The 17,230-nt window shown below is 40.7% G+C and overlaps 1 protein-coding gene and 1 long non-coding RNA gene across 4 annotated transcripts; one reads left to right on the top strand and one right to left on the bottom strand.

Moving 5' to 3' along the window:
- The first annotated feature begins 790 nt into the window (after positions 1-790).
- nck2a (NCK adaptor protein 2a) lies at positions 791-13,860 on the top strand. Of its 3 annotated transcripts, none has more exons than XM_077728512.1 (5): positions 791-1,077; positions 1,708-1,765; positions 9,855-10,096; positions 11,350-12,128; positions 12,981-13,860. In XM_077728512.1, the coding sequence occupies exons 3-5, from the start codon at positions 9,871-9,873 to the stop codon at positions 13,173-13,175; spliced, it is 1,200 nt and encodes a 399-aa protein (XP_077584638.1). In that variant the 5' UTR covers positions 791-1,077; positions 1,708-1,765; positions 9,855-9,870; the 3' UTR covers positions 13,176-13,860. The 3 variants fall into 3 exon arrangements, with proteins under 3 accessions (XP_077584638.1, XP_077584637.1, XP_077584636.1); XM_077728511.1 differs by having other exon boundaries at positions 1,708-1,776; XM_077728510.1 differs by lacking the exon at positions 1,708-1,765 and having other exon boundaries at positions 798-1,077.
- On the bottom strand, positions 13,553-16,346 carry LOC144204491 (uncharacterized). Its single transcript, XR_013327902.1, has 7 exons — positions 16,305-16,346; positions 16,176-16,228; positions 14,759-14,836; positions 14,336-14,477; positions 14,176-14,233; positions 13,957-14,098; positions 13,553-13,644 (listed from the first exon to the last, which is right to left on the bottom strand). It is a non-coding gene; the product is annotated as an uncharacterized LOC144204491 (long non-coding RNA).
- Between the last annotated feature and the right edge of the window lie 884 nt (positions 16,347-17,230).

Genomic DNA, 17,230 nt, shown 5'->3' with positions numbered 1-17,230 from the left:
TCCATTAAAAGTGAGGATGTGCAAAGGCATTCATTTGTAGTCCTTTTAAAGTTTAATGAAAGAAAAATGATGATGTCATCGCCACATGCAACGTTCGATGCCCGTGCTTTCACTTATTGGAGCTCTCATAGCTTTCCAATTAGTTGAGCCTGTCATGACTGTCCAATGAGCGTTAATGTGAAAAGATTGGACAGTAAAAGACCCCGCCCACAATGTCAGTCATGGGACAATTCCGATGAATGACGATGCAAACTATGGAGCTTTTAGCTTTTCAGAGATACTCTGCCCTCTTGTGACGGGATGTATTGTAAGATAATCACGGGTTGTTGTTGTTGTTTTTGGTGTGTACACTATTAGTATTTCTATTCCTGCGCAGATTAGGATGAAATTTGGTAGGTCTATCTTAAGCGCCCATCCAACCATGGACTTATTTGCCAGAGTTTACTCATGAAAATTGGAGTTATTGGCCATTTTTGTGCAGAGAAATTCAAGTGAAATATGTTTAATTCCCTTGCACCTTCAATAATATCACTTTAAATAATATAAAGAAACATTAAATAGCTTTTCGGAAGTTGTACATGTTACATTATTTCAAATCAGCTTCACTTTTTTTAGATTTTGGCCAGAGGGCGACATCATCTTCCACAAAGTGTCGCTCTTTCTCCCATCTTTGCCTGACGTCATCAACACCCAAGAGCAAGCCATTTCAAACCGGAAACTAAACCCCTTAAACGTAAGAGTCGCAACACCGTGCTTGAGAAAGCTTGCCACTGCTTTTGTTGTGAAAATACAAATCGGAAATGAAACGACCATTCCTTCCTAGCTTGTTCAATGTGAATGCAGTGTGCTAGGTTGCTCGCTGGTTGTGAGCACGTCTTCGACAGAAAAATAGTAACATTATTCTTATTTTCCCCACATTACAGTCCGTAATATTTAATTCATAAAAGAAAAAATAGTTAAAGACGCCGTCCAGTGTACTTTGACGGGCTTTTGTCGGGCTCAATTACGTTCGAGTTTCCAGCCGGTGGTGCAGTCTGGTGGAGTGTGTCGCCGTTTCTCCCCGGTGCCAACACTAAGGTAAGCTTCGAATCCATTTTTTCACTAATTTAACAACTTTTTACTCCCCAAGGCTAAAGTTTTCGAGTGTTGTTGAAAATGACAAACAGTAGTAAAAGTTCTGACGAAATGGCTGCTGCTTCTGGTCACTTTAGACGCTCGGACGCCGAGTCTTTGTCCGACGACACGACGCTTCTTCGGGCATTTTCGCCCAATTTCGGCCCGTTTTGCTCCCAAAAAAAGACAACCTAAACCCCGAATTGACATTGAATTTATAAGCGGTAGCAGCACGTAAAAACAAATCATTTATTTAGGTTGTTTTAGAGTCCAGCAAATGTTTGCGCGTGGTCGCGCACAGCTGTTCTCATACGTCCATTTTCCTGCTGTGTAATCCATTGGAAAATAATACGTATTGTCAACCTCATTAGAAAGTTTGGAGAGTTTTGTAATATAATCCACAAAATTAATGGCTTGTCATTGTTTTCAGAGGTTCTTCATGGCTACTACAACCTGTTTTGTTCGCTTGCTCAATGAACTGTGTAGAGATTTGGGAATACTCCAAATTGATTGATTTAGTTTTGGTTTTATAACTATGGAAAGGTAAGTTTTTGCACAGGTACTCTTTTTGGAAGGACCACTTTTTTTCTGCAGGCACACCCTTCCGGAAAAGCAGTCGGTGTCGTGGTACAATGTTCACTTGAAATGTCAGGTATGTGCAAGGTGAGCGGACCGAGAGCGAAAGGAATGTTTTTACGATACTTTCCACATACTTCATTCAAACTCTTACTCTTTGTGTACTGATTTAATCTATTCTGTATAAGAGGTGGACCTGGATCCAAAGTCTTTATTGTCATTATACACAACGTCGTATAAAATTAAATTGGTGGTGCTACTCCACAAAGTACGTTTTTCACAGTAAAAACATAAATAAGTCATTTAAAAAGTCACATCCGGGCAAGGTAATTCTTTAGAATCATACTGTTACTGTGCCAAAATGGCTCCCATTTGTAAAGACGCAATACCGTTGTATTTATGTTGTGTAATTTATGGTTATATGGCGGACACATTATTATTCAAGCTTGATTTTCTACTCAATAGAGTCATTGGCAGAAAGTACTGAGGAAGTGAGTCTAGCAAGGTGTGCCCATACACAACCAGGCGTGGCCTAACTTGACTGGTCTCTGAGGCTGTTTTGTCATTTTTATTAGGATTTTCCGTTCAAAGTAACATTTTACTCTATTAAAACCATGAAATTGGAGGTGATTTGGGCTGAAATCACAGAAAAGCTACAGTGAAATTTTTATTATTTTTAATTCAACTGTGCCATTGTTTATGCTTTAATTAGGGGAAAAATATGATGTTTTATATTAGGGATTAATTATATTTTTATTGGCAGAAAAATAAATGGTCGCAATTTTTTTAACATCAACTTGTTGCTGACTGGTCGTCGACGACTGCATTTTTTTGAGTGTTTTCTAGTTGATTGTTTTTGCTTTTTCAAGTAGTTTCAAAAGGCCTGAGGATAATCTGGACATTTCTAAAGGCTGATTGACAGGCTGCCCTGCACGTTTTACCGCCAATCTTTGTTCGCCAGTAAGATTTGGGCTCCTTTCTGGTCACAAACAGAGAGTTTAATGAAGAACTAGCTAGCACAGATGGGCACTCTGGCGACTAGCACGACCGTGTGACCAGATAAAGGTCATCCCATTGTTATTGTAATCAGATGTAATCTGGGCAGTGGGCAGCCATTAAACTGGTTGCATGCGCCGCTAAAACAATGGCGCTCACTTTTCGCTCGCCGTTGGTAAGGAAAGAGAGAGCATCTGTCTTATTTTTCTAGTTTTGAATCGGCAGCTCTTTGTCCCCAGAATCGCTCTTTGTCCATCAAGTGTTTGTCGTAGGCTAGCGACGACATCCCTGTCTGTCATTAGCTTCCTCAGCAAAGTTGAGTTCCTAATTTGAGGTTCCGCAACGGATGCAGAGCTGGGTGATATGACAAAAATTAACACGATGAAAAAAGTTATACGTCTATCGATAATTATCACGATTTTTTCCACATTTCAAAATATTTTGATTCAAATTTGAAACTTCCAACTTCTGTGACTAAGTAAATGAATGACTTTCCCCCTTATTCAAATATGAAAGTAACTACATTAGTTTAATTTATAAGAGAATTTGAAATATGTTGATTTTAAAGTGTTTTTGTTGTGTTGTGCAATTAAGATAAGACAAATCCCTCCTTACATTATGAAAAGTAAAGAGTAAAACTTGCAGACATTTTGGCAGTTGTCTTTATTTTTATAAATTTGCTTTCAAACCAAAGTTGTTGTGTAATATGAAATTAATCTAATCAATGAAACACATGATAATCGCTCATTTTGGCCATGTTATTGTCCTTTAGCGTTCATGCTTCGTGATAACCTCTATTGCTAACATGCTAAAAAACACACTTTCTTATCATCCTCTTCTTCTCCTAGGCTTTGGTCTGGAACTAGCGTTCACTTCGCTACAGCGCCCTTCCTACTCTGGTGGTCGAGTGGTGCAATTACATCTTAAACTCATCTATTTTTTTTAAATCAAGTCTTTTATATAATCCTTGACAAAAATATTTCACGATAATTATCTTTATTTTTTAATCGCCCAGCTATACTTTCAACTCTATAGTCAGCAGTCTAACTAACAGCTTATTATTTTTGTACCATTTATTATATTTCGAGAAAATTTGTAGAGTAAAGGCAAGAGTTGCTTATCCTAAAGTCGTATTTGTAAACAGAATATTTCTTGGGAAAGTGTCGGCAGGGATTTATTTATTTCGTGTGTTCTACTTTGCATGATTTTTATGGAAGTTGTCTGCATATTCTTGTTGTGGATTGCTGTATTTTATGATTTTTCATTGCATTTTCTTGAATATTGGCAGAGTGGAGAGTACTGCAAACATGTTTTGTCTCTATCTCCTCATGCTCTAATTCCTTTGATTAACTGCCCGCTCTGGCTTTTGGCAGTTTTAGCGCTCCGTCAGTGGGCCAAGCGTTCATTCGTCTAGACCCCAAAATGATGGGGATGGCACTAGGGGCTTCCCCGTGGAGTTTTGCGCCCCGTGTTAACACGCCTCCCTCTGGGGTCCGCCCTCATTAACAGTCTCCTAGCGCAATTCCAGCGAAAGGCCTGACCGCTTGGATAACCACTCCAAATGGCATCTGTTGGAGGCTCGTCCCTTTTAGCTAGGTGTCAAAGGGGTCTGGGGAGGGAGGGGGGCGCCCAAGCTAAAATCCATTGATCTTGGTCCACCCATCACCCACGCCGTTCAATAGCATGAATATGGAGACACCAGTTAATAGCCTTTTTATTCCTAAATGTCTCCAATGTGTGTCGAATAGTATACGGAAAGCTTTCGCTAATTTTGGGGTGCCAGAAATGGTCACGTATGCTTTTAGTACTTTTGGGTATTTTGTGTAATATTGTAAACAAAGTATTTATTAGCTTTAACGGAAGGTGAATTATCCTTTACTGGTTATTTTTTGCTTTTTATAACTACCCTTTTGTTTCCCTTTAGGGCTGAGTCCTGGTAGCAAGAGTGGCTTCTGCTTCTGAGTTTCAGCGTGGATTTTCACATTTTTATGAGTTTGAAAAAATTAACAGCAGAAAAAAAATCATCATGAAGAATTGATTTAGTGAAGTTGTGAAAATTGAGGGAAGACTGCACTCAACAGAGCATTTCTTGACGAGGTATTTTGATCTAAAAACATGATTTGTCATTTACCGGTTAGATTGGTTGCATCATATTTTAAATCTGGACATTGAATCAGTATCGTCATAACCTCGTAAGTAAAAACAAAAACCACAAAACTAATTGTATAATATTTTTAATAACGCCCTGACAAGAAAAATAGTGGCAGAAGTACATTGAGCTAAATACTAGACTGACACAAACATTTTTCAGAGTCTAAAACATAGCAAATTCAATGCGGCAAGCTTAGTACGACAGTAAATATTTCTCATGTAAGACCGTAAATATTTCCCCCACTGAAGAAAAACATACTCAGTCGACATTTACCATGGTTTCAACTTGAAAAAACAAATTGCCTGCCAAAATGATCAAATAATGACATGACGTCAACAGCCGTTTGAAGTGCAACGTTTGCTTTCGTCCTCAGGAACGCCAATGACTGAACTTGCGTATGTATGACTTCCTCATCCATTGGCCATCTCCCTTTTTGCCTTGATCCAAGCACCCCCCCCCCCTTCCCGCATGCACGCAGACACGACTGCAGTTGAAGGAAGTAGTGCTTTATTTATGAGATGGATCACTCCGAATGCCACGGGGCTCTCTGGAGAATGCTGGATGCCACACACACAAACACTATTTGGTCTGGCATCCTCTCACACACACACACACACACACACACTTTCCTGGCATGGTGCTGAGAATTTAACGGCAAGTGATGAGCACACTTCCAGACTGGCCTGTGTGTTACATCACCCACTCAGCAGCTGAAGCTACAATTTGAGTGAAAATTTATACTAGTACAATATGTATACTGTCGACGTACTGTCTCCATCGGCCCTTTTTCCCGGGATTAAGATTATTTATGGACGTCTAAATTCACTTAACCTCAGCGTTAGTCTGGAAATAACACATTTAGGTGGTGGTGCGCTTTTTAATCAACAATTATTAACAAAATGAGACTAGATTTCTAAGAATTCTCTAGTACAGTCTTCCCTTGATTATTGCAAATTCCTTTTTGCGATTAAGAAAAATGGTTTCTTGCTACTAGGATTTGGCACTGAAGAAAAAAAGTAATAACAGGAGTGACCCTAAATCGCAATTTTTTAATGATTGCAGCCATGTTTGGTCAACATTAGCGAGATATTTGAAGGATTACTGTATTTATTTTTTGTTAAGCAATAAACGCTCTTCCACATTGTTTTGCTTTCAAATGGTGGAAAGTATTATTCAAGCAAGCCATCAGTGGTTTTTGGTTTTGGTCTGTCTCTACCACATTTGCAAATTCCATCTCGTCATCAAGACCATTTCTGAAGCAGTCACATAATTCAGCCATTTGTTTTTTTGGTATTTAGTGTCTCTCGATCTGCTGCTATAATGTTAAAGTTATCTTAATGTAGTGTTTTTAACTATGTTTGGTCAGTTTTGAACACTTGAGTCATTCAAAAAAATTTATTATTTTCTAAGGAATTGCTTGAAACGCTTACCTTTTTATACATCTATACATAAACATGAATTTTTGCAATTTTGAAATTGATTAAACTGTTTTCTGTTTTAAAGGACTCACTTGGCCAATAGATGCATTTCCTTTGGAGGCCTCTCTGGGATCCACTCATCAGATTTTAGCGCAAATCCTGTCAAGCGTATCTGTCGCTAAATAACTGTTCTAACACAACAAGCACTTTTTCTTGGCAGATTTTTCACGAAGAGTGCTGAGAACAGCAAAGAAAGCCATTCTTTCCTCTCCAATATTTCATTGAAAAATTGCCATGCCACTAATAGAGGAATTAAATGAGCCTTTTAAGGTTTTCTTTTTTGGACTTTTGGGGAAGCAATCTCACTTTCAGCTTTCTTCCTTTCCTTCTTTCCCTTTTCTCTTCGCACCTTTTATTGTTCACTAGCACGTAAACCCAAACGACTAAAAATAGCTACGTTTATTTCGAGTGTAGCTCAAAGCTAACGATCGTAGCTGGCGGCGGATTTTGCCGGAGATGATGCCTCCTGGGAAACAAACGGCCCTTGAGAGGGAGAAAGTTGTTTTTGTGTGTACCCACGGTGAACAACAAGTAGACTGCACAGTGAAAATTGAACTGAAGTTGCTCTTTTTGAAAGAAAACAAACCAGTTGCCTTTTGTTTTTGGTGTTAAGCACAACTGTTGTTAATATTAAAGTCGGATTGTTGCGCCTGGTCGGCCAAAACTGGAACACTCAATGAGGGTTGCCATGGAGACTGCTTCCAAAATGTTCAACTATCCTGATTAAAAAGTAATCATTTGCTAATAGATGTGTAGGGGAGGCTTTGAAAATAGAGTTCTTAGGACTTGTTTTTTATTGAAATGGCGATAATGACTGATTAAATGAAGATATTTGGACTAATCTTGATATTATTTTCTGCCAAGTTGAGGATTATTGTTCTCTAATAATGGATTCATTGGATGGAATAGTGCTTCTACTTGTAGAGTGATGTTTTTTATTGACTTTTAATGACCTAACTTGGGAATTATAGTAAGAAATGTGCATGGTAAAAGAATTGTGCATGTCCTTGGGCCACCTTGCTGACTCGCTTTTTATCTCCAAAGCCGGCCCTTTTATTTTTTTAATTTTTGTGTAGAAATGCCGGAGGTTTTTCCAATGAACTAATCCTATTTTCAAACCATTCTTCTTATGCAAAGAAGGCCAGCAGAAAATCCAAAAAGTGAGTTAAAAGTTAAAAACACCCCCAAAGGCTTTTTTTCTTTTAAAAAAAAACGACATAGTATAGTAAGGCTTTTAAAAAAACAGTTTAGTAAGGCTTTTCTTCTTAAAAAAATACATAGTACAGTAAAGCTTCTTTTCCTCAAAAAACGACATACTATAGTAAGTATATAGGAAATATATATTTTATGTATATGTTTTAAAAGTTATTTTACAGTTTATAAAAATGTGAAAATCCACGCTAAAACCCATAAGCCAAAGTAGTGATTTTGCAATAAGTGTTTACTTTGAGATGTCTTGTACTTTAAAAATGTGCCTGTATTTGAATTATGACTCTCTGGGAATAACATTTCAAAATCCAAATTGTCCAATAGGTTCCCCGACTGGCCCCTCCCCTAAAGGCCCTGACTCCGCCTCAAGGCAGGTCCCTTTTGTAGCCAGGTTTTATGGCACGGGATCGAAGGCTCGTTAAGTTGATGGACTGTTTCGAGAGCCCCCATTCCACGTCTTTTAATGGCAGTGGGTTTCAAGCGGACTGCTGGCTCGCGTTCATACGTTGATGAGGGCACTCCAAATGTTCTTTTCTTACCAGTGAAGCACCGTCCCTTTTGGGGTGAATTGAAAGGATGAGGAAGAGGATGAAGAGGAGAAGGAGGATGGGGTGGGGGGTCCCCCCCTTTTGCTTTGAATGCTTCTTGTGTTGGACCTGAATGGCATACATAGAAAGCTCTGCCAGACCTATTTCTTTCTAAACATCCCTTTTTCTAAATTTATAATCCTCTTTTAGGTCCATTTTCTCTGCTGAGTAAGGACCCCCGTATTTTCCTGCCTCGTTTTAAGGAGTTGGGAAGGAAGGAAGGTTAGGCAAAGGCTATGTTGGCAGTCTGTCGCTCATATACAGTAATCCCTCGATTATCGCGGTTCATGAAGACCAGACCTGGCTGTATATTTTTTCTTCAGGGCAGAGTCCTAGTAGCAAGTGGGGGAGTGGCTTCCTCTTTCCACTTGTGAGTTTGAGCATATGCACTGTACACGGCATGTAAGCGCTCATTAAATTCCGCATTGAACATGTCTAATGGGATGGATGTTGCAATCCTCTGACACAAATTCCCCGCGCCGGGATGAATCACAGCCGTCGAGAATGGAAATCGAAGCTCGCCGCAAATTCGGTAGCGCTAGCCCCGGGGCGGAGGACAAAGGCCGTGCCGTGGCTTACAAGCCGCTACACCTCCCTCCCGACTCGCACTAAATTCAAGTTGGGCTTCTCCATGACACCCTGCTTTCAAATTTTTAAGTCAAATTCCCGCCCCATGGCTTTGACCGAAACCTGACAATGTCATTAGTAGAAAAAAATTACTTTTGACTTAAATGATGAGTGATGAGTATGTTAATACTTCAGTTTTTCTGTTTATGTTTCATATGTTCTGTTAACGAATGCACTTTTTTTTATATGTATCGTATCTTCTGTTCTGACCCGGCACATCTGTCACATTTTTTAAGTCACTATGGCCCCCTCTCAAAAGTTTGCCCACCCCTGTATGAACAGATCAGTTTGTAGACGTGAGGCAATGTACCTGGAGACGGAAGACTATCCCGTCGCCCAAATGGCCCTCTTCCCATGCATAATTGGATCTTTTATGTAAGCTCATTTGTGCAGCTGCATTCCTCCTTTAGCCATTCCACACTCTTTCTCTCTTTCTCACTCTCTTTTGTCTCTTGCGGTTTCTGGCCTTCTCCATCACAATTTTCCATTCATGCGCTTGGCCATCCGGCCCCAATCTGATGATGAAGAATCACTGGAGGGGAACTCAAACCTTTCCAAATAGTCAATAAGAGTCCAATCGCCGTCCGTCCGTCCGTCCATCCAGGCGCTTCAAAGGCGCTGGAATAATCGCGCTCCCTTTTATTTACTCCGGCGATGGCGTTTCCAGCTGCCGGCTTTGCGCTTGATCTAAATATAACTTAGACTGCCTTTTTCGTGATGAGAAAATGGAAGGGAAAAATGAGCTCGGGGTCTACAGTCATCCCTCGCATATCACAGCTTCACTACATAGTTTTTTTTATAGGAGAATTATTTTTTTTGTTAAGTAAAATGTTTTTGTAAGTTCATAACAGTGTAAAAATCCATGCTGAAAGTCGTAAGTGGAAGCCACGCCACTGTACTACTAGGACTGAAGTATTAAAAAAATGGGCCAAACTACTATTGGCTATTGGCCAATAGTATTGTATTGTACTATTGGCCTTATTATTGTTCTAACTAGTTTTTCCAGGTTATGTAAGTGATTGTCTTTGAAATACTATCTTCTGGCTATTTTAGTATGATGTCAACAATTGATTTTGAAATATATCTATTTTTGTTTCTTTTTTTTTTTTTGTTCAGGGGGACTCCATGAAAGATGACAGAGGAGGTGATTGTTGTAGCCAAGTGGGACTACACGGCCCAGCAGGACCAGGAACTTGACATCCGGAAAAACGAGCGTCTCTTTCTGCTGGACGACTCCAGGACGTGGTGGCGAGTCCGCAACGCCGCCAACCAGACGGGCTACGTGCCGTCCAATTACGTGGAGCGCAAGAACAGCTTGAAGAAGGGATCCTTGGTCAAGAATATCAAGGACACGCTAGGTAAATCATGGCCAGCATTTTTTTTTTTTTTTTTTTTGGTAATAGGAATTTTTTTAGTGTAGGAAACGGAGTGCTCGGACGTTTGGTCGCCGGACGTTTGGTCGCCGGACGTTTGGTCGCCAAACGTTTGGTCGCCGGACGTTTGGTCGCCGGACGTTTGGTCGCCGGACGTTTGGTCGCCGGACGTTTGGTCGCCGGACGTTTGGTCGCCGGACGTTTGATCGCCGGTCAAATAGTGACAGAGTTTACTGTTGAAACCAGCTCTCAAAATGATATTCATGAGAGAGTTTAATATCTAAGTACTGTTTAATATCTAAGTAGTTTTTAATATCTAAGTAGTTTTTAATATCTAAGTAGTTTTTAATATCTACGTAGTTTTTAATATCTATGTACTGTTTAATATCTATGTATTGTTTATTATCTAAGTACATTTGACCAGCGACTAAACGTCCGGTCACGAAGAAACGGCAACCCATCATTTCCGAGCAACCATACTCGTGTCAAAACCATTTTGACGGGCCTTCGCTATCAAACGGCTCCGCTGTCCACTAGTCAAACAGTCCTCGTTGACATTTAATTTTTTAAAAACATTTTTTCGCCCACTAGATTGACTGCGGGAGAAAAGCGCCGGTCTAACGGAGGTGCCGAATAATAAATGGCGCCGACCGCCCCGCATTTTAACATTATCGACGGCCTCATTTTTCCGTCCGCTTTTAAAAGCCGGAGACAATATTCTTGATGAGGTGATGAGCGAGGTGAGGTCGGACGGAGGCTAATGGAACGCACCAGATAATATCAAATGGCCAAGAGTGTGTGTGTGTGTGTGTGTCCTTTTTATAATAGTCACTGTTGCTATTAATTGCGTGACCTCTTTTTTCCGCACCAGTTTTCCCGACCTGGTATCAAATTCTTGGTATGAGTGGCAATTGGATCTTTGAAATACTTCTGTGGGACTGTATTGTGTATTTGTAAGAATATAGCATTTAAAAATGTAGAAATTAAATGTTATCAGATTGTGATGAGAATATTATCACGGATAAACCATCCAACTATATTGTTTTTCAAGTTTACAAAAAATTAAATAATGCCTTACTATATTATGTCGTTATTTTAAGAAAAATGCCTTACTATACTATGTCGTTTTTTTTTACCAAAAATAAAGCCTTACTATACTATAAAATTTCTTACTATGCGTAAATCAGGTCTTTTAATTATACTCGTTATCCACCATTTTCTTTTATATTTTTGTACAGGTTTGGGAAAAACAAAGAGGAAAACGAGCGCCCGAGATGCTTCGCCGACGCCGAGCACCGAGGCGGAATACCCCAGCAACGGCGGCGGCGGCGGCGCCAACGGGCTGGGCGGAGGAGCGGCGGAGAGGATCAACGACCTCAACGTCCCCGCCGTGGTCAAGTTCGCCTACGCGGCCGAGAGGGACGACGAGCTGACCCTGGCCAAAGGATCCCGCGTGACGGTCATGGAAAAGTGCAGCGACGGCTGGTGGCGAGGTAGCCAGGCGGGCCGCGTGGGCTGGTTCCCGTCCAATTACGTGCAGGAGGAGACGGACCGGGGCGTGGAGGACGACGCCTCCCGCATTTACCACACTCAGGGCGCCATCTTGGCCAACGGGAGCGCGTCGGACCTGGTGCAGACCCTCTACCCCTTCAACTCGGTCACGGAAGAGGAGCTCAACTTCGACAAGGGCGAGGTCATGGAGGTGCTGGAGAAGCCCGACAACGACCCCGAGTGGTGGCGCTGTCGGAACTCCAGAGGCGCCGTGGGCTTGGTCCCCAAGAACTACGTGACGGTCTTGGACGAGCGACCCGGCCCGCCGGCGCCACCGCCTCCGCCGTCCTCTTCGTCCTCTGCCGCCGTCGTCTCTCCGGTCCGGCGCCACGTCTTCCCGGCGCGCTCGGGCAAATTCGCCGGGAGGGAGTGGTACTACGGCGACGTCACCCGACACCAGGCCGAGCGCATCCTGAACGAGAGAGGCCACGACGGCGACTTCCTCGTACGGGACAGCGAGTCGTCGGTGAGTCCCGAAACTGTCGTTTGGTATAATATATAGTAAGTCTTTCTTTTCCCTTTTAAAAACGACATAGTATAGTAAGGCTTTTTCTTTTAAAATGACATAGTATAGTAAGTCTTGTTTTCTTTAAAAACGAAATAGTATAGTAAGGCTTATTTTCTTAAAAAAACGACATAGTATAGTAAGGCATATTTTCTTAAAAAACGACATAGTATAGTAAGGCTTTATTTTTGGTAAAAACAACATAGTATAGCAAGGCTTTATTTTTGGCAAAAACAACATAGTATAGTAAGGCTTTATTTTTGGTAAAAACGACAGAGTATAGTAAGGCTTTTTATCGCAAAAAACGACATAGTATAGTAAGGCTTTTTTTCGCAAAAAAACGACATAGTATAGTAAGGCTTTTTTTCGCAAAAAAACGACATAGTATAGTAAGGCTTTTTATCGCCAAAAAACAACATAGTATAGTAAGGCTTTATTTTTGGCAAAAAAACGACATAGTATAGTAAGGCTTTATTTTTGGCAAAAACGACATAGTATAGTAAGGCTTTATTTTTTGCCAAAAAACGACATATTATAGTAAGGCTTTATTTTTGGCAAAAACAACATGGTATAGTAAGGCTTTATTTTTGGTAAAAACGACATAGTATAGTAAGGCTTTATTTTTGGCAAAAACGACATAGTATAGAAAGGCTTTTTGTGTCTATTGATTTGACTTTATTTGAACTTGTTTCATTTACATTTAGAAAGCAGAAGACCAAACCCAAAATCAAACAGACTGTAACAACAATATTTGTGGGTATCCATTTTCTTCCTTCCTTGTAAACACACTTGTTTGTTTTCTTGCCATTTCAGCCCAGCGACTTGTCGGTGTCTCTGAAGGCGGCGGGCAAGAACAAGCACTTTAAAGTGCAGCTCTGCGACGGCGTCTACTGCATCGGCCAACGGCGCTTCACCTCGATGGAGGAGCTGGTGGAGCACTACAAGAAAGCCCCCATCTTCACCAGCGAGGACGGCGACCGGCTCTATCTGGTCAAAGCACTGCTGTGAAACACAAACAAACACTGGATCACCGTCTTAAAATACACGTGGTACAAGCTGACTGTCTTCTGAATGTAAGCCTTATGTGGCGACAACCACGTTTAACCTTTGTCGCCCCGAGTGTGCTCTTTTTTTTTTTTTGTGTCCAGAAGGTACGAACTGAGGCCTTTTCTCCCGCTTTGCAGGGGGTCCTAAAACCGATGTCAAGCGTGCTACGTTCAAATACGACTTAACGCCTTCGTTCTTAACTCAAACACATCTGTTAACGTTTTTTCTTCTTCAGAAATATCCATCATGGTGATTACAATGACTATATTGCCTTTATTTTCAGGTCAGTAAAGTATTTGAGCTTGGCTTAAAGCACGAAAAACTTTGAAGGGACTCACCTCTTGATTGTGAAAGCGTTCTCACGCACTTGCAGTCACCAGATGGCACGAATGGTCGCTGCGGGGTCTGTCCACGTGCCAAATGTTTGCGTCTAAGTAAAACAAACGAGGGAGAGAAATTATGATTAATCAATGTCACCTTAGGCTTCAAATTGTTGGTTTATCCTTCTGAATGTTATTGAGCATTATTTAATTCCTGTCTTCACTGTATGTATATATTCTATATAAGGCATCCACTAGGGTACTCGAGGACGTGAGAAATGAAATGTTCTTGTTCAATAAAAGTTTTTGAAGAATATGAAAATCAATTCTGTATATGTGTCTTACTTTTTTTTAAAGTTTATGGCAGGGATGGCAATTAAAGACCTATAGAGTTTTCCATGTGTGTCCCTTCCCCAACGTACCTGAATCCAATCATCAAGCTCGTTAGTAAGATCCTGGACAGCTTGCTGATGAGTTGATTAATTTCAGGTGTGCTAGAGGGGGAGGAGTGGGTAAAAAGACCAGATAGCGGCTCTCGAGGACTGGAGTTGACCACGATTTACCCTGAAAAAGAAAAAGATTTAAGCAAAGTAGGGTGGTGGGTTGGAAACTAAGCTAAATAGGGAGAGTGCGTCACTTACCATGCAAAAAAACGGTAGTCAGTTTAAGATTTGCATCCTCCAAGTTCGTTGTTTTAACCTGAAAAAGTAAAAACAATTAGGCAAGAGTAAGTAAAGTGTGGCTACTTCATGGTGTAGAGGGTGAAGTGTGGTTTAAATCCTGGTTGAAAATCATTTTTACCTCAAGTAAAACAACTAAGTGTTGTCAAGGTTTTCCAAAAATGCCAAGGTAAAGTGTGGCCACTTCATGGTGTAGAAGTTCGTTCACCGGACTGCCATGTGGGCAAGTGTGGTTCAAAATCCCGGTCTGGAAACATATTTCCCTGAAATAAAAACAATTGTGTGTAGTCAAGACCAATAATGAATAAGTAAAGTGTGGTCACTTTATGGTGTAGAGAGGTTCGTTGATCTGGGTGCTGTGTGGGAAGGCGGAGTTCAAACTGGTGGATGAACCATTAAAAACGACTAAGTCATTTCTTCTTAAATAAAAGCACTCAACGACCATGTATAGGTGTGTAATTTCTGGATGGACAGTTTTGTCGTCAAAAAAATGACTAAGTGTTTCACCCATTTCCTTGAATAAAATCTGTATAAGTATTACTACCTTCTCTCACAACGTGGTGGACCAGTGGTTAAGTCATCACTCTTTTGCCTCTTTGGTCCTGGGTTCAAATCCAAGTACCTGCAAAGATTTTCCAAATATTATTCAGTTCAAAGAATAAGTTCTAATGTCTAAGTGTTTAAGTGTTATAAGTATTCAGTTGTGGATGAAGCATTTTGTCGAAAAAATGACTAAGTGTTTCAGGTAAATGAAAGTGGTAAAAGTATAAGTACTACCACTTTCTCTCACCGGGTGGTGGCCCAGTGGATAAGTCATCAGTCTTTCACCTCTGTGGTCCTGGGTTCAAATCCCAGTGCAGGCAAAGATTTTCCCAATATTATTCAGTTAAAAGAATAAGTTAAAATGTCTAAGTGTTTAAGTGTATAAGTATAAGTATTCAGTGGTGAATGAAGCATTTTAACAAAAAAATGACTAAGTGTTTCACCCCATTTCCAAGGATAAAACGTTTCAACACCCATGTATAAGTGGGGCACGAGTTGGTGTAGTGGGTTGCACACTCGCCTTTGCACCGAGAGAACGTGAGTTCGCTTCCCGGTGTCGGCGGTTCACTGACCAAGCAAGCGGTCGAGGGTCGGCCGAAGGCCGACCCGAGAACGCCTTTCGCACATACAGGTCCCTTCAAGTGTCTTCCGAACTGCCGAAGGCAGTTCGGAATATAACCTTTTGCTGAAAAGTATGACTAAGTGTTTCATAAAAATTAAAAAGTTTTTCTTTTTTTTTCTTCTTATTCCATTTTCCAGACCACTTGGTTCGGTGATCAGCCAAAGGTCGACACCGGGACTCGAACCCAGGTCTCCCAGACGGGAGTCCAGTGTTCTAACCTCTGCGCCAACCAAGTGACTACTCTTTCCTTAGTAATCATTTGAGTTTCTTGACAAGAAGTCCACACAATCAACTAAGTGAAAATGTGTCCCAACCTGGGATTCGAACCCAGGCTGCCCAGACGGTAAACCGGTGAGTTAACCTCTACGCTACGAATGGGCCACACTTTACTTTGTCATTATTTAAGGGCAAATGACACCACGGCCAAGGAGTCGAAACGCACTTTCCCGCACGGCAGTCAGGCAAATGAACGTCTACACCACAAAGAACTTTTACGTGTCACGTAATATAGAATATGAATGAAGAATTTTCTATCCAAAAAATAAAATGACCAAGTCTTTTCCTTAAATAAAAACAACTATTTATGTTCGTAATGCTTTGGAGTCTTGGCAGGTATACTCAAGGGTTTCTAAAAATGACAAAGTAAAGTGTAGCCATGTAGGCAAGTGTGATTTTAATCCCATGTATGAATCATTTCCCCCTTAAATAAAAACAAGAATGTATAGTTAATATTTTCCAATAATGACAAAGTAAAGTGTGGCCACATCATAGCTCAATGGGGAGAGTTTTGGCTTACCGTGCAACAGGTAGTCGGTTCAAGACTTGCATTCTTTAAGTTGTCACTTTAACCTGAAAAAGGAAAAGACTAAGGCAAGGTAGGGTTTTGGGTTGGGAACTTAGCTCACAAGGTAGGGCACTTGCTTACCATGCAATAGGTTGTCAGTTCAAAGCCCACTTCTTCCAATTTGTCACTTTACCCTAAAAAGAAAGATAATTTGTCAAATTAGTCATTGTTCAACACAAAGATGAAAAATAAAGTTATTCTACATCATATTAGCAAGGTAAAGAAAAGATAGATAAGGTTACTATCGGCATTTCTCAATCTCCCTTCCACTAGAGGGCAGTGTTGCACTTGTGATGTTTCTGACTGATTTTCTTCTAGTGAAAAAATGTTTCCAATTCAAAAGTTCTCATGCAGAAATTTGAACTAAAAAAGTTTGCCTAATGCTTAAATTGTTGATTGTGTGGGACTGTGAAATTATCTTCCACCCTTGTTCAAATCTACTGCTGGTCAATGGAAGCTCTTTTAATATGTAGTTTGTACCAGAAAAGACATCCCCAAATGATTTTATTGTGTAAAATAGGTGGATTTTTCTCTCTTTAAATCCCCTACTCATGGCAACTTTTCAGTCCCAAAATGTTTGTCCTCCCAAGTGAGTGAGATCCAGTCAGATGTTCAAAAGCAAGGTGGCGTACGTCCGTGAGTTACTTCCCTCCCCGCCATTTTACCGCCTCCTTCTTGGACGAGCCCCAATCCACTGGGGAGACTTTCCTCTATACGCATCAGTTTTCCCTGGGAGTTGCGTTGCGCTTTACTTTCCCATTTTTATCACCGTATGCTTCAGCCTCTGGAAAAAAAACAAAGTGCAAACTCTGTGAGGAGTAGCAAATAACAGATCGCTGATTTAAAATAAAAATAGATAAAAATGTTTGGTTTTTGGCTCTTTTTAGTAGCCAGCCGACTTTAGCTTTGGGCAACGTGTTAACCATCTGCTACAATCTGAGTACTAAATTCATACCATGGTAATGAGTTGGAAATGTTTAAGATTTTAATTTGTTCCAATTTATTTG

This window comes from Stigmatopora nigra, chromosome 11 (assembly GCF_051989575.1).
Source record: "Stigmatopora nigra isolate UIUO_SnigA chromosome 11, RoL_Snig_1.1, whole genome shotgun sequence".
Taxonomy (NCBI): domain Eukaryota; kingdom Metazoa; phylum Chordata; class Actinopteri; order Syngnathiformes; family Syngnathidae; genus Stigmatopora; species Stigmatopora nigra.
Note: the sequence above shows the minus strand (reverse complement) of the source record. Positions and strands in the feature narration are given on the sequence as shown.